The 20,226-nt window shown below is 40.0% G+C and overlaps 2 protein-coding genes across 2 annotated transcripts; one reads left to right on the top strand and one right to left on the bottom strand.

Moving 5' to 3' along the window:
* Nucleotides 1–437: 437 nt before the first annotated feature.
* On the top strand, nt 438–6,487 carry plk1 (polo-like kinase 1 (Drosophila)). The gene is made up of 11 exons (XM_028016295.1): nt 438–1,135; nt 1,324–1,492; nt 2,802–2,946; nt 3,036–3,129; nt 3,206–3,431; nt 3,523–3,565; nt 3,947–4,044; nt 4,120–4,197; nt 5,088–5,242; nt 5,378–5,560; nt 5,670–6,487. The coding sequence occupies exons 1-11, from the start codon at nt 773–775 to the stop codon at nt 5,862–5,864; spliced, it is 1,749 nt and encodes a 582-aa protein (XP_027872096.1). The 5' UTR covers nt 438–772; the 3' UTR covers nt 5,865–6,487.
* A 2,780-nt stretch (nt 6,488–9,267) lies between these two features.
* On the bottom strand, nt 9,268–19,945 carry LOC114143905 (fascin-like). Its single transcript, XM_028016300.1, has 5 exons — nt 18,423–19,945; nt 14,041–14,197; nt 13,836–13,957; nt 12,060–12,230; nt 9,268–10,532 (listed from the first exon to the last, which is right to left on the bottom strand). The coding sequence occupies exons 1-5, from the start codon at nt 19,240–19,242 to the stop codon at nt 10,327–10,329; spliced, it is 1,476 nt and encodes a 491-aa protein (XP_027872101.1). The 5' UTR covers nt 19,243–19,945; the 3' UTR covers nt 9,268–10,326.
* Between the last annotated feature and the right edge of the window lie 281 nt (nt 19,946–20,226).

Genomic DNA, 20,226 nt, shown 5'->3' with positions numbered 1-20,226 from the left:
TAAGCATGCAGCATTGTGCATGTGAGCAGATAAAATAAATAGAGGAAAGATTGAATCACATATTCATAACACTTGGAATTTGATTTTAAAAGATATTTTTATTATTATGGGTTAAATAGCTTGGCAAAAATATTTTCCACTGTACAATAACATTGTTATCCTTTTCTGAAAGACGCTCTCTTTTTAAAAGCTTCGTGTTTTAAATCACGATTCAAATCTCGCCACGCTTAAATAAATCCCATTTATACTCAATTTCCCTTCACCTCCTTGTTCAGGAAACCATAGGCAACGAGCAGGATTGTCATGATCCAATCACGACGCCGATGTAGCTTTCTCGTTTAGCGATAGGCTATTTTCACATCGAAGTCCCACGATGCATTGCTGCAACGCCCTACAATTCAAATCCTGTGAGCCAATCAGAGAGTGCGATAACGACAGAGGCAGCAATTTAAACTTGTACCAAAAACTGTTGTCATAAGGCAGGAGAGAACAATCGAGTAACTACCGTCGGGCAGGTCTGGAGAATTATTTAATAACTTTTTTAAAGTTTGCTTTTCATGCGTCGTTGTTTTAATGGTTATTGTTGTCTTAATGAATACTTGCACAAAAAGGGCGTTAGTTTTGATTTAAACACGAATGCAAGCGGAAGGAAGCTAGCTTGCCAGGTTAAACTAGCGTCGGTTGAGTTAAGGCTAACTTTAATCGCTTCGTTGAACCGCTTAAGTGGTTTATTTCTTCAAAAACAACAGCCGAAAAGCTTCCTTAAATCAAAATGAGTGCTGGTGTTGCGAAGCCAGCTCCCACGTCTGCCCTTTCCGATCCGAAGTCGGCGCCTCTGAAAGAGATCCCAGACATCCTGGTTGATCCCCGCACCACGAAGAGCTACACGAGAGGAAGATTTCTGGGGAAGGGGGGCTTCGCCAAATGCTACGAAATCACAGATGTAGAGACGAAGCAGGTTTTCGCTGGGAAAATTGTGCCGAAATCTCTGATCCTGAAGCAGCACCAAAGGGAAAAGATGACGTCTGAAATCGCCATTCACAAGAGCCTTAATCATCCGAACATTGTTGGCTTCCACGGCTTCTTTGAGGACGATGACTTCGTCTTTGTGGTCCTGGAAATCTGCAGGAGAAGGGTAAGTGCAATAATAAAACGATCAACGCTTTCCAAGCCTCTACATTTTAAGCGGAAAGAAATGACCATGTATTGCAACTTTAAACAGATATCAAATATTACTGGAGGGCCTCCAGGTTTACAGTTTAGGAAACTGGAATACGTATTTTTTTTTTTTTTTATGTGTTTATTAAAACCTTCTTTTTTCAGTCTTTGTTGGAGCTGCACAAGCGGCGTAAGGCTGTCACAGAGCCAGAGGCCCGGTACTACATGACCCAGCTGCTGAAGGGAGTCCATTACCTGCACAACAACAGAGTGATTCACAGAGACCTGAAGCTGGGGAACATCTTCCTCAATGACGAGATGGAGGTTAAGATAGGTAAGTAGCCATAATATGCTTATATAATACTTTTAATTTCTGTATAACACATTGAGGTAATATAATTTTGTCAATATAGCTCATTTTCAGCAACAAGGCAATTCAAAGTGCTTTACATGAATTAAAAAGGAAATACAAACAAAATAACAAACCAAAGAGAGAGAATCTAATGTTTATAATCCACTCTTGTTCTGAGTAATTTTTCTGGATTCCAAGTTTGTTCTAATCCCTGTTCTGGGTTGCTAAAGTACAAGCGAGTAAGTATTCTCTGGACTTTCTAAGTATGTTCTAATTTTGTAAAAGTAATATGTACTCCACAATTTCTAATTGGTAACAAAAACTAAATGTTCCTATTCTGGGAGTAGTTTTCCAGGATTCTAAATTTGTTCTAATTCCTTCTCTGGGTTGCAAAAATAGAAGTCTCTGCCTAATAATCTAAAGCGTAATTAATGATACAATGTTCTGTAAACTCAAAATCAGTTTGGCTCTCTTTTTCTTTAATGCATAGAATGTCAGTCTGTGCCTTTTGATATGTTGTGCATAGAAAGATGGGAAACACTGTTATTCCCTTTGGGTTTTTTCCTTGGGGAACTTATCGTCTCCATCTCCCACACAGCACTCTTAGATATAGATAAAATATAATAATTTTTAAAAAAGGGACCTCCAATCCTACAGTCCCTTTGTTTATGTTGCATTCCTTCTTCCCAGTGAGGAGGTGAAAGAAGCAGCCTCCCACAGCCAGTTTTCTTGGCTGAGTGGCTGGTTTTGTCCATAATATCAGGAGTTTCTGCACTGTTCTCCTCTCTTCTCTGCCACTGAGCCAGCCTGCCTGATCGGCTTCTCCAGACTGGAAAGGTCTGCCTTGGAGATGCTTCCGCCCCAGCACACCACAAATGGAGTGATGAAACACTGTTTTGACAGTAAACAAGACCCATGTGGATGTCAGGAAAGATTGGCCAACAACAAAATGAAACATAATTTAGAGAGGAGCAGATGGATCTGTAACGATCAGTTCTCATGATCACTAATGGTCTGTAATCATTTCAAGTAAAGTTTTTGCTTCATTGCTTGTGCAGAAAATGCACAAGTATGAGCTGAGCTTTGTCAGTTAGCCACACCATGCATTGCATCACAATACACTTAAAAGGCAGATCTTTCAATAGTAATCCATGTGTTATTACATGTTGCTATATATTTGTTCAGATGAAAAATGCACCTCTCTATTGCATTTTTTGGACACTTTGGGGTTTTTTTTGTCCTAAATATGTTGAAGTCTTAACATTTAAAACATTCCATGTTTGTTTTCTAGGGGACTTTGGTTTGGCTACTAAGATCGAGTTTGACGGCGAACGGAAGAAGACGTTGTGCGGAACGCCCAACTACATAGCGCCTGAAGTTCTCTGTAAAAAAGGCCACAGTTACGAAGTGGACGTCTGGTCACTGGGATGCATACTGTAAGTTTGGAACCAAGTTGGTCAAGATCATTATCTTGAAAACAGGTAATGATCCAGTGCAGTAACCTGTCCTCTGTCTGCTCTCTCAGGTACACTCTGTTGGTGGGTAAGCCCCCGTTTGAAACGTCCTGTCTGAAGGAAACCTACAGTCGCATCAAGAAAAACAACTATGTCATCCCCTGGGTAAGATTGCTGTGTTTATGCTGCTTTGTGGATCATATTGAACAAGTGTAGTTTAAACCTCCTGGACTGTGTGCAGCACATCAACCCCGCCGCAGCGTCGCTAATCAAGAGGATGCTGCACGCTGATCCTGCTCAGAGGCCCACCATCACTCAGCTGCAAGAGGACGAGTTCCTCACGTCAGGCTACATCCCGCTGCGCCTGCCCACCACATGCCTCACTGTGCCCCCACGCTTCTCCATCGCCCCCTCCACCACTGCAGAGCTCAGCCAGCGACGTCCCCTCTCTGCTTTGAACAACAAGGGTGATGAGTCTCACCACTCTTGGTCATATCAGGTCTGAATGAAGCCTGTAGTAGATCTGATTCTAGATAAATATTGCCGTTTTGTTTTTAGGTGGGTCAGAGAAGATGGAGGTGAAAGACGATGCTGTGCCAAAGTAAGATGAGAGATTTTCTGCAAGTCTGGGTTCAAGTTTTTCTTTTTGATCATTTCTGCCTGTTGCCATCAGACTTTACAACGCCCAAGTCTTTGCTAATTGATTCAAATTTTTCTGCGCTCATTTATAGGTTATTTATTGATTAATATATTGCATGTGATTGTTTGTTGCTTATATCTAATCATTTTGAACTTATTACTCTTAGGTTTGTGTATATACATATATATTTTACAAACTTTGTATTTTTTTTTTTTTACCTAAGATGGAGTACCTTTCAACAAATAAGCAATTTCTCCTTGGATCAATAAAGTCTATTCCAAGTTGTCTGTTTTCAGTCTGTTGTAGAGATATAAACCATTCTGACTTGTATTGTATTTGCAGAGAGGTTGAGCCATCAGAGAACCACCTGAAAGACATGCTGCAGCAGCTCAACAGCATCATGGCCTCCAAGCCAGCAGAAAAGCCATTCGTCCGGCAAGGTCGGTTCGTTTTTCTTTGCGGTTTGTGTGAAGTTGGAGAAGATCAACTTCGAAAAGTTCGGTTTATCTTTTCAGAGGAAGCAGAGGATCCTGCATGCATTCCCATTTTCTGGATCAGCAAATGGGTCGACTACTCAGACAAATACGGGCTGGGTAAGTGTTAGAAACGTCCAAAACGTGAGAATGTAAGACATCTGATTTACAAACATCAATTAAGTTCTGTAGCGGCACTATGAAGGGATCTGCAGAAAGGCATAAAATGTGGCATTTGATTTTTATTCATTTTAAAGTTTGGATACGTTTGCAAAGGGCGTCTGTGCATGAGAAAAACTTGAGTTGCGAGATATATTCCTTGTCTCACCATCTAAGAGATACAAATCTGAAATTTACAACCCAAGACAAGATAAGACATCCTGCTGGCAGCAGCATGTAAATTATTTTTGGTCTAATTGTAAATGGTTTAAATGTTAGAATAATGTATTTTTGCCTGCTTCCTGCAAGTGACATGCTCATAGAGTGACTGAAACAACATGAAATCTACTGATAATCACTCTATAAATCTGTTACTGACTGGGCTATATAGTCATTGACTATGCAGTTATGAGCAAGGCAGTGTAGGTATTGGTCATTTACATTTGTTTTAAATATCCCTTCAGTTCATCTTAAGGTGTAAATGTTCACATCTGGGCTTAGACTGAAGCTCCACCTGTCTGGTATACCAACTGGATTGTTCTCAGAAAACTAAAGTCTTTTTATTATAGATATTATTATTATTATTGTACGTTAACTGGAGCTGAAATGTCCTTCACTGGTTGGTTGATTTGGGATCAAATTTGCTGCATGTTAAACAATCATTTGGTTTCAATTCAGTTAAAATTTCACTACATGTGAGATTGGTCTCCTGTGTGATAATTGAGATTCGTTTCTGTCCAATCAAATCTTTCTTTTATGCCACAACAATGTTCAGAAGCAAACAAAATTTATGATTTTAAAAGAAAAGACCCAAAACATCCTCATCAACGGGTTTAAATGCCTGTTTACAGGCTACCAGCTGTGTGACAACAGTGTGGGAGTTCTGTTCAACGATTACACTCGTCTCATCATGTACGCCGACGGAGACAGCCTGCAGTACATCGACAAGCTGGCTGCCGAGTCCTACATGAGCGTCCGCTCGTTCCCCACTACGCTCAACAAGAAGGTCAGTATTCAGCTCCTGGTTGAGTTTGTTTTTCTGCTCTGGATAAAAATGAATAAACGATTCTCTGACAGTCCTTAGGGAAGCTTAAATGGCGTCATTAGTACTAGATACATTTGTCTTTTTTTTTTTTCCCAGATTACGTTGCTCAAGTACTTCCGTAACTACATGAGCGAGCACCTGCTGAAGGCCGGCGCCAACGTGGCGCGGCGGGAAGGGGACGAGCTGGCGCGGCTGCCGTACCTCTCGCTGTGGTTTAGAACAAAGAGCGCCATCGTCCTGCACCTCAGCAACGGCACGGTCCAGATCAACTTCTTCCAGGTTAGACTCGACCCGCATCACTCCGTCTCCTTGCTGTCCGTCCTCAGTCTCACCACACTCCATGCTCAAGCCATTCTGTTTTTGTTTTTTGGGGATGGGGGGGATTTAGGACCACACTAAACTGATCCTCTGCCCGCTGATGGGTGCCGTGACCTACATTGACGAGAAGCGGGACTTCCGCACCTACAAGCTGTCTCTGCTGGAGGAGTTCGGCTGCTGCAGGGAGCTGGCCAGCCGCATGCGCTACGCCAAGCTCATGGTGGAGAAACTGCTGGACAGCAAGTCCTCCTCTGCTGTACATTAGATGAGTTTTTCTCCAGTCTGTCAATGTCTCAATACTTAATTTTTTTTTGGTTTTGTTTTTTTTTTTTTTTTTCATCAAGCCAGGCGGTGCTACTTCTCTTCCTAAAATGACCCATACCATGAAAACCCTTTCATATGCCAAAACATAATTTCCTCTTCCTGTTTTAAATATTTCTGCTGTTTGATAGTTGCTTTCACTCTTACCTTGACTTTGTTGATGAAGCCTTTAAACAACCACAGCTGCTGCACTGGAATCAGCGCTGTGGATAATCTTGTATATTCAACCAAGTTGTGGAAGTAAAGGTGAAAATTTATGTTCAAATACATGATTTCTACTTGTGCACTGTTGTCTTTTATGAAATGCTACAGAGGTGGGAAACACGTTGGACTCAGGTGGATTTTTAAAAAAAAACGCTTCTCTGGTCTGCTTCTCTTGTTTCAGTTTGTTTCCTGTGTTGAGGATTAGACCATGTTAATATGTCTTCATCATGTACATTCTTGTTTTTAAGTCTAGATGTGAGTCGTCAACTAGATAAAATTGTACATACTGCTGAGTATGCATACATATTTTAGAAATGGTATACCTCTGCCCAAGTTTAAATAAAGATTATTCTCAAATGGTCATTCTTCTGAGTTTTAAATGCAGGTTTTGGTATGTGTGGACAGTCCCGCTGTGTTTTAAATGTATACGTTGAAATCAACTGATCCTTCACGAAGGGAAATTTTGCACAAATTAAATCAGTCTTATGAAGAGGACACTGACCGTTCATCATTTTCTGAAGAATCCTTCTTTGCTTCGTCATCTCCAGAGGTTTCACAGTCGTCCCAGAACAGAACCAGGCATTTTTATCAGGGTATTGCTTGTTAAATCTAGTTATAAATGGTTTTTAAAATTGGGCAACCATTGTAATCTGTATTGCTTATGATTGTGTCAAATTGAAACATACTTTCCACACAATTAATTAAACCCTAAAATTTCACATTTTTACATGTATGAGTTGGAAAACAGGATAAAACCTACATTTCTGCACATTTATTGACTAACATTTACTAATGTACTGTAGATGTCTGTGCATGCACTTTTAATTGGCAGTAATCTTACCCCATTCATAACTCTGTGTTTCCATAGCAACTAAAACAAACAAGAACCTGACAGGTTTTTTGACATCATATCCATGAGAATCTCTATGTTCTCATCAGTGATGTCATAAATGTTCAGAGAGATACAAGAATTCTCAGTTTGCTTCTCAACTTGGTTGGAGGTAGATCGATCCCAGAGAGACGACTTCAAACTGACTTTACAAACCATTTTAACTGAACACCAAGTCAAGAGGATTTTTGCCTGTGATGGGACCTTGGATTTCTTGTTACGAAGGGAGTTGAAAAGTTGTTAGGATATATCACAAGAGGCAACAATGTCCTTGTAGAGAGCTCTGAGGACGAGAGATGAAAATACTTTGCTTTTGACATTGAACCCTGAAGACCAAAAGGACATGGAAGATTCCTCTAAGGATGAGAAAGTTACCATCAAAACCACAACTATGGATTTGACAGTAAAGGCATCAGAAAACTTTGTTGCTTTTGAAAGTGTCAATGTTCCTCATGACCAAATGGACCTGGATGTGTTTGCTTGCTCACAGTTTGAGTGAGTTATCTTTACAACCACACCAAACTGTGACAGCGAGGAAATTGTGACAAATTCAGCAGAAAAAAAACTCACAAGATGAAATTCAAAATGGCAGAGATGATTTCGACAGTGTCGATGCTAATCTTGAGCCAACCATGTACTTGTGCAAATTTTCGAACTCATTCTTCAACTGTTGGATGAATGCCAAGGAAAATTGTGACACCAGTGGAGCCATGGAGAAAGAAGGAGACCATCTCTGGTTCATCAAGTCTGATCATGATGAGTTTCATTTTATCTGTGCTGCAAACTAAGAGCTGTGACTCAGTTTGTGTCTCAGTTTGTGAGTTATGGTAACCTTCATCAGGTGAAAACTTCACATCTTGTCTAGTATTGCTTTGCTCACAGAAAACCTTCTTTTTGACAATTTGAAATATTTAAAACATTTCTCTTTTCTTTTTCTTGTGTATTGTAGAAGTTTGCTGTAATTTCTGACATATTTGTGATTAGTGTAAATTTGACTCATAACTTTAAATGTTTAATTGGAATGTTTTATATGTTTTTATTAATAATGCAAATGACATTTTTTGTTTCTTCTATGGTATGTCCAATTTTATAAGTGTTTGAAATATGTTGCAGGGCAATAAGAGTTGTGTACTCCCCCAAATGTTGAGGACATTACATTTGATCTGTTGACCTGCTACTGTTGTGGTCTTAATAGATAATTGTGTGCCGTGTATATACAGTATCTGCCTTGTTTGCTTGGGTTGTCACAGCTTCTTACTTGCTGCTGCAACTTTGCTGAGCTTATTAGTCTGTGTATCTGCTTCTTCCCTGCACTTCTGGAAAAGCTTACCAGAATCCTGCCTGGTCACCTGGATTTCCAGCTGCGTCACAGACAGACTACTGGAGTCCTGCAGGGTTTGGTGTTGTCACCCATCCTCTTCAACCCGTACACCTCAGAGTTGTGTTACAACTCTGAAACGTGTCACATCCAGGAGAACGCTGATGACACTGCCATTATGGGATGTGTCAAACAAAGACAACAAAGAGGAGTACATGAGCCTGGTGAGGAACTGTGTCGTGTGGTGTCATAGAAACGGCCTGCATGTAAACACTTCCAAGACAAAAGAATTGGTTATTGATTCAGGAGGGACAGAGGCAGTCCAAGATCAGTTCTGGTAGGGAGGTGGAGGTACAGACCTATAAATATAATGGCAAAATATCAGGACGGTGTGTCTGTCTGTCTATCTCTGCACTTTCATTCTTCTCAAGCTCCATTTCTGATATTTCCATGGCAACCTGGAGTGATCCTGCAGAAAATGAAGAAAGATGCATGGCCATTGGTACATATTAAGTTTAACTCAGAGATTGCAGGGGGTTTTTTTCCCCTCCTCTCCAGATACCCAAAGAAAGTGGAGTAGGTTACCTCTCTCGAATCTCCAGGGGGGATAGAATGCATGTAGGCTTTTTAATTATACTCCCAACCACACTGTTAGCAAAATCATGACAAATAGTAAATGGCCTGTACTAGTATAGTGCTTTATCAAGTCCATAGGACCCCAAAGAGCTTCACACTACATTCACTCATTCACACACAGACAGGGCAAGCTACTGGTAACGTCTGCCCTGGGCAGTTTGGTTCACTTATTGTCAAATAGTAATAAGTGTATTTAACTATTTGGTTTAAACTTCATTACTCTAAGACTTTACAAAGACTGTCCTGTCCACAGCGTTTGTTTTAAATATAGGCCACAGCTAGAAAATAATCCAGAATAAGTTTGACTGTGTAAGAGAAAACTTTATTGAAGTTTCATTTGGCTCAGTAGAATGGAAAAGCATGAATGACAAAGATGTAAATACTCCATGGAAGGCACAGCAACAAGATACCAGGAGCAGCAGCACCCTGTTTAGCTCTGATAATAATAAAAAAAATCATGTGCTTATGATTTATTTTAAGCATTATTGCAGTAATTATTACACAGTTCAAGATAAGTAATTTATGTGCATCCATGTATGTGCTTTAAAAGGTCCTATTCCACCACCTGTGCTTTCAGCAGAATTATATATAGAATACACCCTCAAAAATCATCAATGATAAAACAAAGTTTCATTTGATGTTCTAAAATTGTTTTTTCTTGGAATTATTTCAATTTCTAATGGTATCTAACTACCGTAAGAATTTCACGTGGAAGAGAATTTTCTTAAACTGTACACTGATACACACTTTCTAAGTGTGTAGAGCTCTTTGCATCTGAAAACAGCACATGAAAATCCTAGATTCACCATCCATATTCTCTTCCAACGTTTCCATGGTTTCATGTTCTGAAGCATTCAACGACAGAGGAAGCCTTATTTACAGCCAACAAATGCAAATCACTAACACTGTGTCATCCGGTTGCCTTGTATGAATGCTCTTCAACAGACAGCAAGGATTGAGAGCAGAGAACCTTATCAGGAGTCTTTATAGCAGCAGAAAGATTAATATGCAGGGTTTAGAGTTATAGCATTCAACATGTCACCAGGACTCATCACAGATAGGGAAAGTCATACAGCTTGGGTAAGTCGTCTTGTGAAGTGAAAGACATTATGAGTGGCGACACAATCAGCACAACAACAAGTCACTGGAAATCTCCAGTAGAAATACAGAAAGGCCAGTCAGTTATTGGAAAACAGAATATCTGCAGCGTCCTGCTGCAGTGACATTCAGCTTTCACTACACAGCCATCCAAACACATTTACAACTGCACACACACAAGAGTATGAAAAAGAATCTGCAGAGGTTGAGTTTCAATAGTTTGAAGCATTGTGCAGATAAAGAACAAAGAAAGGTCGTTTCTCAGTATTCCCAGAGGGTGGCGCTGTCCACAGAGTCTGCGCTGGCCTTCAGCCCTCCGGCATGGTCACCTCTAAGGTACTTCCCTCCCAGAGCCCGAATTCCCATCTTGTTGAGATCACAGAACTCAAGCAGGAACTGGACAGGAGTGGAGCTGCTGCACACCACTGCTGAGTCGTCTCCAACGCACCAGTACTTTCCCTGGGGGTCTGGACAGACAACAGGACTAATGAAGCCCAGAGCTCACACAAGTGATGTATACATCAGGACAACATGGTATGCTTCGCATTAAATCTAGATGATGATACATTAATCTTGATCATTGATATTTGATCACCATCAACCTGTCCAGGGATGCAGGTGAAAGTTAGCATTTTAGCTACAACACGTCACCTTTTAAAAAGTTAATGAAATGTAAATTGTTTCTGTGCAAATAAATAAACATTAAATCAACTTTATTTATACCATTAGGCAGATTTAGTAATTTAGTTATTAAATCCACAAAACATTAGAGAACAGTGGTAATACTAAAGTCTAAGTGCAACTAAGGCATTTACAGCAAATCCATCTAAAAAATGGTCACAATCTCAAATTTTCTTCCCATTATGACGAACAGCTAGATGCAAGTTTTTCTGGGCATTGGGACAAATTATGTTTAGCTCAAAAATGCCTCTTTTTTGTCCTCCATAGAAACTGATAGCTGAGTTTCATCTGCTGATGCCTAAAGAAAGTGGAGCAGGTTATCTCTCTCTTTCCTTCGCCTGCCCACAGATCTGCTCACTGGAATCTCGAGGGAGGATAGAATGTCGGCTTTTTCTAACTTTCCCCTGGGAGTCTGGTCAACACTCATTTTTTAATAGCAAACTCCCCCCAAAAAAATTTAATTCACATCACTAGCTAATACGTAGTTTCAATTGTGTTTGTAAACACAAGCTAACAACATGTTTTATTGTACTTGGACGTAGAATGAATATGGAGGATTATGTGTGAAGAATTGTGACTATGACACATGTCATTTTACATATTTCTTCATTTTGAACATGGGAATGAATTTTAATACGGAGTGGTAATGTAAAAATAAAAAAACAACTCACAAGCAGTTGGAATGAAAAGAAATGTTTCGTGATTGTATTTGGAAATGTGACTGATTTTGAATGAGTGCAAAGCTTGAGGTGAACTTGAAACATAGATTTACAAACTTTATTTTTCCTCATACAACTTCTGTAGAACACATTACATTCTTTACATTTATGAAGTTTTTTTATTGTGTGTGTGGTTTTTAAATTGTTTTTATTTGTAATATCACATGGGAAAAATATGTGATATATAATATTTGTTAAATATGCTTAAATGTTGCCTAAGAACTGTTGCCTTGCAGCAAGAAGGTCTTGGGTTTGATTCCCGGCCCCGGGGTCTTTCTGCATGGAGTTTGCATGTTCTCCTTGTGCATGTTGGGTTCTCTCCGGGTACTCCGGCTTCCTCCCACAGTCCAAAAACATGAATGTCAGGTTAATTGGTTTCTCTAAATTCTCCCTAGATGTGAGTGTGTGTGTGCCTGACGGTGTGTCCTGTCTGTCTCTGTGCTGCCCTGCGACAGACTGGCGACCTGTCCAGGGTTACCCCTCCTCTCGTCCAGAACGTTAGCTCGAGATAGACACCAGCACCTCCCGATTCCACTAGGGACAAGAGTGTACAGAAAATGGATGGATGGATGAATGTTGCCTACTTCCACTTACCTTTGAGGGAATAAGCGCCGTTATGAAACTCCAATTGGAAAACATCGTAGGAGGCCCGGTTGGAGTCGAGGGTTGGAAGTCCAGATTTGCGAGCTCCAATGAAACCATGTTCTCCACGCAGGACAATGATTGGACGGTTAATCAGCTTCATCAGGAAATGCTCAGCCTCTCCTGCAAATGACAATTTATTGGGATATGAAATAGACTAGTACCTTTAATCCTAACTGTTTATTGTGTTTAAATTCACTGCATAAAATTTGGTCACTTTTTTTTTTTTTAAATTGTAAATGGGGGGAAAAGTGAATAATGCTTCCTTCTCATATGAAAGTTAATCATAAAGTTCCACAGGATTCGGTGCTCATACCAATAGTTTAAATGGAAATCACTTTAGATTTCTATTCAAACTGTCAGGTTTAAACTATCAGGTTTAAATGGAACAATTAGGTGGTTCATTTATTGTTACACCTCTTGAATATAACCACAACCAGAAGCAGAGGAACATATGTAATACCATACTGTGTAGGGAGATTTGGCATCATCCACAGCTGGAAAAATTATTACTTTGGGCTAAAAACATCTAACAGTCAGATTTATAGTGAATTGCTCACACATTCCTACCATAATCAACAGTGGACACGTTGATAAATTGTCCCGTCTAATTAGAGTTGAGTGTGTAACTGCAGATTGACAAGTTTAACACTATGTTAACTCGAATGATAAAACTGACCCAAGAAGTAAAGTCACTGCAAAGACAAATAAACAGTTAGAGTCCTTCCTTCTTCACCACAGAGGAGTCTAGAGACATGTTTGAAATTGTATGAAGGATCTGAAGAAACATGTCATTTACAGAAAAAAAGCCTCACAAAAATAAGTTGATAAAAAAGCAAACATAACTTTATTTTACATAAAGTATATTTATTTTAATACATGGTTTAATGTGCACTTACAGTTACTATCATTTTTATAGTTTCTATAACATTGTAAGGATTTGAGTTTTTCTGTGTGTCAGTTGAGTTTGTCCTGTCTACCCTTGATTGATCCCAGCTGTGTCTAGTTCCCTTGATTACCCCCTGTGTATTTATACTGTGGCTCTTGTTCTCTGTCAGGTCCTTGTCTATGCTGTCTTGTTGTTGCGTCTATTGTTATTGTCTGTTCAGAGCCATTGCTGTTTGCTCACCTGTGCTGCCTGGACTTTGTTGTTTGTTTCACCATTAAAATCATCATTTCTCAACAACCTGGTGAGGAAGGTTGTCCTCACCTTCTACAAGCTGCAACTCATGACGAGCATTTTGAAACGGTGCTCTAAATAGTTGTTGGTTGTGTCAGATCTTCATGTTTGTAGACATGATCCACTTATCTGAGGAGTCGGAACTTCAATCTTATGACGTCATAACAATTGTGTTCAAACTGCAAAACTAATGGGAATTCCTAAATTCTTTAATGACCAGGCTACAATTAGCTAACAATTTATTTGTCTTGTATGTAATTAGGTTGTATCCCAGTTAGTAGTTACTGACACAAACAATTGGGAAATATTTACTTTTCCAATCTACAGATGGAACTTAAATAAGTACGGGTCGACTCCCTAAACAGATGCTAGCTTCCATCTCTGAGATAAATGGCAGACAGCAGGTTACAGTTAATTTATATGACATGGAGCCAGAAATTCCTACTTCTGTGTACAAAAGAAAGCTAATCTTAGAGTACTTTTATGATCTGCAACTTTGTCTTGACTTCACTTTCATGTATTTGAAAAATATCAGCAACAATCCTGACCTGTACTGTCAACCGCAGCAGCCAGCTGCCCGTTCTTCTTGGCAGTCACATACTTCCCATTGGCTGCACGAATGCACACGCGACCCTCACGCCACTCCAGTTCAAAGTAACTGTTAGCAGACCTGAAAACAAATCCAAAGACAGACCTTATTATCTACATTTTTCTAAGGATGCAAACGGCTCTTCCCAGTAGGAGGAGAATTACTTGGAGGAAGCCGTGCACTGCAGTCCTCCAGTTGCAGTCAGGGTCCAGTATTTCCCAGCAGCAGTTCTAAAGGCACACTTTCTGTCTTCACGGTTCATCTCCAGTTGGAACACTTCTTGGTCCCCTTCCTCATTCTGATTGGCTGACAGGTCCATGCCTGAAAAATAAGGTAATCTGTGATCAGCTTTCATTCAGCTCTGGGGGATCAAAGCTTCAGATTAAGCTGCACTGCGTTTCATCAAATTTCAGACAGCAAAAGGAAGAGGTCAGTAATAACTAGTTACATTTACTTGAGTAACTTTTTAGGGGAAAAGAAAAGTCAACTTTGAGGAGTAGTTATGTGTGTTAGAGATTTTTTGGTATTATCATTTTATTCTTACTTTAGTTCACATTCAGCCTATAGATCATTGTGATTTTCTGTTTAAAGTGTTCTCTTCCTTACGTGTGTATGGAGGTCACTACTGTCGGTTCAACTTTACGCACCTCCTAATTTAGTAACTACCTGTGAACAGTCGTATTTTGTTTTATTGACAGTACTGACCGAGATTTGAACCGGGCTCAGACCTTTGATCAGATATCACATCTGGACCTGGGTTGTTAGATGTTTGGGTTAGAAGCTTTACGACCTCTGTTGTTTTCCTGACTGCCCCCTTGCCTGTCCTTCTTTGACAATAAAAACAGGAGCTCATGTGAGAGCCGATCAGAATGCTCTGTGGATTGTTCGGAGGAAGAGTTCTCAGAGTGTTCTCCTTTTGCAAAAGCTCTACATAAAATTCATATACGTTGTCTGTGGTTCTTTCTTTTATTTAGGTTCGAAAGGAAAATACCTATCAATGTGACTCTTATGTGAGTAACATTTCTGGACACCCTGTGTGAGCAACTTCACTGAATAGAGAACAAGCATATATTAACCAAAAATGCAAAAAAAAAAATAAAAAAACAAACAAAACATTGTAGTCTTCAGAATACCAGAATTTGGACAGAAATGAATAGTTTTCTCTGTCTGATGACATCACTGTGAAATATTAAATCGAGTGTTATGATAAGTCTTTTAATAAAATATGGTGAAATTAAATTCAAATTGGATGAAAAGGTATTTAAAAAAATATTTATAGGCGAGTATAAACACGTGCAACCAGGTAATACTTTTGTTTTGTTTCTCAACAGATTTGTTTATTTTCAGTCGATTTTTTAGAAGATTTCCAAACATATTCAATAAATTAAAATGCTCATTCCAATGAGACTCAGTTGTCAGATTAAAAGTACATTTTTAAAATAACCATTAATGATGTATTAAATATTAAGTCTATATGTTAAAATGTGTTGTATAGGTCTGCTATAATATTCTAAATCCTACGTTTTTTATTGGCTGTATTCTGATAATTATTACAGAAATAAAGACGTGAAACATCAGATATGTGTACCTAATGCATTTCATCCAGTCATTTGAGCTACTGAAATAACTGAACTTTAATAATATTCTAATCCATGGTAAGTGTCTGAGTACAAGTTGGAATAAAAAAAATGTACTTGTCATTTTCCAATTATGAATAAATCTAGAATTTGAAAAGGGGTATATGCACATTTTTGTCTTCCCCTTGTTCTTGGCTTCAAGTTTTCTTGGTCCAAGTTCAAAGTATGGCAGAGATCTTCTGTTTTCATACATTTACATGACAGAAGAAAAACTGAGTGACTGCCTGTATACTGCAATCTAAATCCCAGTGTTAGCAGCAGATACCATCTGAGGCCGAGTGGGAACAAGAAAATGAGGTTGCATGAGATGTAAGGAAGTCTGAGTCATCCAGTTCTTAGCCTCTTTTCTCTGCATCTCCTTCAACTCGTCCTTTCTGTGTCTCTAAAAATATCTTTTCTAATGTTGAATCTGCTCTTAGTGTATCTCAGATAACAGATGACACAGGCTGAGAGAACCTCAGCTGACCTGGCCCCAACAACCACAACGCAGAGATAGAATTACTGCAGAAAAATGTTAAGCTGTGCAGAGATGGGCCAAATGTACTAAGTGAGAGCATGGTAATGAAAAACACATGGTGGAGAGCAAATGAATGTTTTTTGGGGTTTTTTTTAACTTTGTCGTACACAATCTCCACTGTTCCTTGAGTCCAGCTATGTGGGGACTTCATGGCAGAGGGGTCTCTGGAATGTTTTGCATGGGGGGCCCGATTGGGGCCATGAATAACTTTGTGGTGGCACACCAAATAAAAAAAACAAAGCCATAGCACATTTCAGGAGTTTATTAGGAGACTTCTATTAGCTCTCCAGAGTTTGAACAGTTTTTCAAGGAGTGATGGAGCAAAATTGCAGAGTGTAAATGTGCAACCCTTCAACCTTCCAGACCCCTCAGGTCTTCTGGTTCTGGTCTGCTCTGCATCCCCAGAACCAGAACCAAACAAGGAGAATCAGCATTCAGCTTCTCTGCACCACAAATCTGGAACAAACTTCCAGAAAACTGTAAAACAGCTGAAACACCGATTTCCTAAAAACCCGCCTGTTTAGAGTTGTATTTGAAACGTTCAAATCTATTACAAATTTAACAATGGCACTTGACTTAATGGCATGTTTTGATTGTTGATTCCATGTTGCACGACTTTGTGTTTTTGGGTTTGTTATGATGTAAAGCACTTTGAAATGCCTTGCTGCTGAAATGTGCTATACAAATAAAAATTTGATTGATTGATGGAACCCTGATGGAGATCTATCCACAGCTATGCAGCCACAGGTGAATCTATTAAATACTGACTCGAAGGTAGGCTTATTCCTGCTACTCATATTTTATTTAAAATATTTGTAGTTAATTGCCGTTATCTCACCAATACCAGTTTTTACTTTGACACTAAAAGATTTCCTGTAAATTTTTACTTTAAAACAGAAGCAATTTTTATGATCAGGATCGAATTGTAAAAGCAATAAAAAGGACATAACATCCAACGTGTGAATACTTTTAATAAGTACCGTGTATGTTTACAGTATAGGCTGTATCTCAATAATCTATTTATCAGATCATTAGCAGAACTCTAGAGTACATAATTTCTACGGAGGTAAAATTCATCCATCTGATTCAGGGTTGAAGGTCCCCCAGCCCTCATAGACTGGAGCTGAAGACCTCTCTGCTCTACGGTGCTCTAGTTATTTGGATTTATGTGGAGGAAACCAGAATTCAACTTTTTGAAACCAGTGACATCATCGTGATGTCATCACCTTGTCCACACTTTAAATCTTTGAGACTACAGCATATTGTCCCCTGAAAGCAAACCTTGTGGACATTTGTTTTTGTGTTTCAATGGTTGAATCACACAGCTGCATTTAGTCCTGACACGGTTACAATAATGTTTTGTGTCATTTTTTATGTCTGTGAATGAAAAACACTAATAGGAAGAATGCCATGTATTGAATAGAGATATTAAAATAAGAGTAATTTAGGAAAAACTCATTTCAAAACAGACAAGATCTAAAAAATAATGCACAAAGTAAATGACTTGGGACTGGAATCAGACAGTTTTTATTTCTAACAGCCCTGATCGGTGGTCAGGAGGTCAGACTAACAAATATCTGACCTTAATCTAAGCAGCAGGTTGCACAAAACAACAGCACTCTACACAGCGGTAGTTGTTAAAGAACCTAAATGAACTACTTGTGTTGTAGAAATGTTTTTAAAAAGTCAGAGGAAGCACAGAAGTAAAAGCAAGAGTTAATGTATAATGGCTGTTTTTATCCTTTGTTATTCTGTGTTTTTGCAGTTTTGGCTGTTAAAAATCAAATAAATCTTAGGCGCAGTCAGTTTGTACCTACCTTCAGATGCTTTGTCAAACTGACAAATGACTGAATTGATCAGATTTCAAGAAAACTGAACATATCCTGCAATGTCAGAGGTTATAGTCGACATTCTGTTTAACAATATTGATCTTTAAAGGCAATGATGATCGCATTGTTGACTGTAAGGTTGGAATGTATGGAGATATGTTTCATTTTGTGGCTGTTTTATCCATCCATCCATCATCCATCCATCCATCATACATCCATCCATCCATCCATCCATCCATCCATCCATCCATCCATCCATCCATCATCCATCCATCCATCCATCCATCATCCATCCATCATCCATCCATCCATCCATCATCCATCCATCCCAGGTAACGCTTTAAATGACTTAAAACTTGATCGAGGTTTTTAAAAACAGAGTAGCAAAATAAGCTAAAATTGGTACTGACAGGTCAGAGCTTTACTAATATCAGAAACTGGCCTCAAAGTAAAGAGACGTGGATCGATCAAATTTTCAGGGTGTGGTGATAGCTGACGTGGGGGCATTCCTACCTCGTCTGGTTGAATTTTATTTTATTTAGGTCTTTTGTTGCTTTTCTCACCTTGCCTCGTAGAGACATTCTTCTCGTTGCCCGCAGTCAGCACCACCTGAGCGTGGCTGCGCTCCAGGCCGAACAGCTCATCTTTTCCCACCCGGCCGCTCCTCCCACTCTTCATTGTCCCCGTGGGGCCCACCGGTGCCAGGTAGCGGCCGTTGCAGTCGCGGAATGCCACTTTCCCTGAGAGGAATTCCAGCATGTAGCCGGTGTCCTTGTCCGTTTTGGCGGACAGGGTGCCGTCGTTACGCAGAAACCGGTTGTCAGAGGTCTCCAGGTGGTAGCGCTCATCTCGGTAGACGAGCGTCACCAGTGAATCGACGCCCCAGGGGACGTCCCGGTCTATGGACACCTCCTGGGCGCTCAGGTGGGCGAAGCGTTTCCGCGCAAAGCTGTAAAGGTTCACCTGCGGATGCACGGCCAGGTGGACGCTCCATCTCTCTGCCGGGGAAGCTGTCTGCGCGAAGCAGGTGATCCGGTCCTCGCTGCCTCCGAGAAAGCGGCCGTAGGGCTCAGACTGCAGCGACCACCGCCCGTCGTCGTGCGCTGTGATGACGAAGCGGCAGTCTCGGCCGCGTGTCTCGCTGTCCGCGGTAACGTTGCCGTCTTTGTCCGCGCCAAGGTAGCGACCCAGGTGGGACTTAAGGAAGACGGCGCTGCCGTCCTCCCCGGTCTGCTCCAGAGTCCAGGTCTGCTTCTTCTTCAGGCTGCCGGCCGACGCGTTGATCTTGAAGCCGAAGGTCTCCGCTGTCAGATACTTGCCTGTGCTGTTGATGAGCCCCAGAGGGATCTGCAGCAAGTCCCCGTCCGCGCTGTTTGAGGACATGATGATGGAGAGACGAGAAGAAATGCAAGTAAAGGGAAGACAGAGAGAGAAGATGTTCTCTGACAGAAGAGGGTGATGATGGTGATGACAAAGAATATCTAGACACGGCAAATTCTCACTGCTTTAGTGGAGCTGCAGGACTGAGGATGGATGCAATATTCTGCACACGCCCCTCTACAGGCAGGAGCCGAAGAGAGAGAGAGATGCAGTCCTGACAAACCACCGAACCCCGAGAAGTTACATACCAACATAACATACCGTGTTCATCTGTCCTTTTACTTCCCCATAAGTTATTATGAGCATTAAAATAAAATAGTTCTTCCATTTCCCTCCTCAAAGATACTGAGGTTTTCCCTACTTAACCTTTGACAAGAGTTATAAAAATTCATTATATGAAATTTAGTTTAACTAATCCATACTTCAACCCTGATAACTCCTAAATCTTTATTTATATTACAACTAATACCCTGTTGATCAAATATAGCAACTCCTCCTCCAACCATAGATTTCTATCTTTACGAATTTCTTTATATCCATCAATATAAAATTAAGTGATAGTTTTAACCAGGTCTTTTGGACACAAACTGTATTTGGTTATAAGATCTTCTATGGACAAAACCATCAGACTGTAAGACTGAGAACTTCCCCTGTTGTTAAACTGATTGATTCAAATGACAATTCCTCCAACTCAAGAACTTTTTCAGCTGCTTTTAATATAATTTTAGTCCTCTTTGTTCTACTATTTGTCTGTGTTGAACAAATTATTACTTCCACTATAAATCCAACAAACTTCTTCTCTGCAATCATTGTGCTTTCTAAAATTCTCTGACTCAGCAATTGTGCTATTGTTTGAAATGGAGTTTGGGGCAAAGAAATGTTTTTAGCATTAGTTCTTAAATTGCTTACCTTTTTAAATGCACCTGCATATGTAATTTGTTTCCTTCACGCATATATTTTGCACCTGCACTGCTCTTCTATGTGCGT

Source organism: Xiphophorus couchianus, chromosome 5, assembly GCF_001444195.1.
Source record: "Xiphophorus couchianus chromosome 5, X_couchianus-1.0, whole genome shotgun sequence".
Lineage (NCBI taxonomy): Eukaryota > Metazoa > Chordata > Actinopteri > Cyprinodontiformes > Poeciliidae > Xiphophorus > Xiphophorus couchianus.
This window is presented reverse-complemented; position numbering and strand designations above follow the sequence as displayed.

What these genes read in the sequence shown, in the direction of transcription:
- plk1 (XM_028016295.1), top strand. Translation starts at nt 773, where the DNA reads ATGAGTGCTGGTGTTGCGAAGCCAGCTCCCACGTCTGCCCTTTCCGAT. An exon ending in TGGAAATCTGCAGGAGAAGG is followed by an intron (nt 1,136 to 1,323) that starts GTAAGTGCAATA and finishes TTCTTTTTTCAG; the next exon opens with TCTTTGTTGGAGCTGCACAA. An exon ending in TCCAGATCAACTTCTTCCAG is followed by an intron (nt 5,561 to 5,669) that starts GTTAGACTCGAC and finishes GGGGGGATTTAG; the next exon opens with GACCACACTAAACTGATCCT.
- LOC114143905 (XM_028016300.1), bottom strand. Translation starts at nt 19,242, where the DNA reads ATGTCCTCAAACAGCGCGGACGGGGACTTGCTGCAGATCCCTCTGGGG. An exon ending in GAATGTCTCTACGAGGCAAG is followed by an intron (nt 14,198 to 18,422) that starts GTGAGAAAAGCA and finishes CTTATTTTTCAG; the next exon opens with GCATGGACCTGTCAGCCAAT. An exon ending in CGGCGCTTATTCCCTCAAAG is followed by an intron (nt 10,533 to 12,059) that starts GTAAGTGGAAGT and finishes TTGTCTGTCCAG; the next exon opens with ACCCCCAGGGAAAGTACTGG.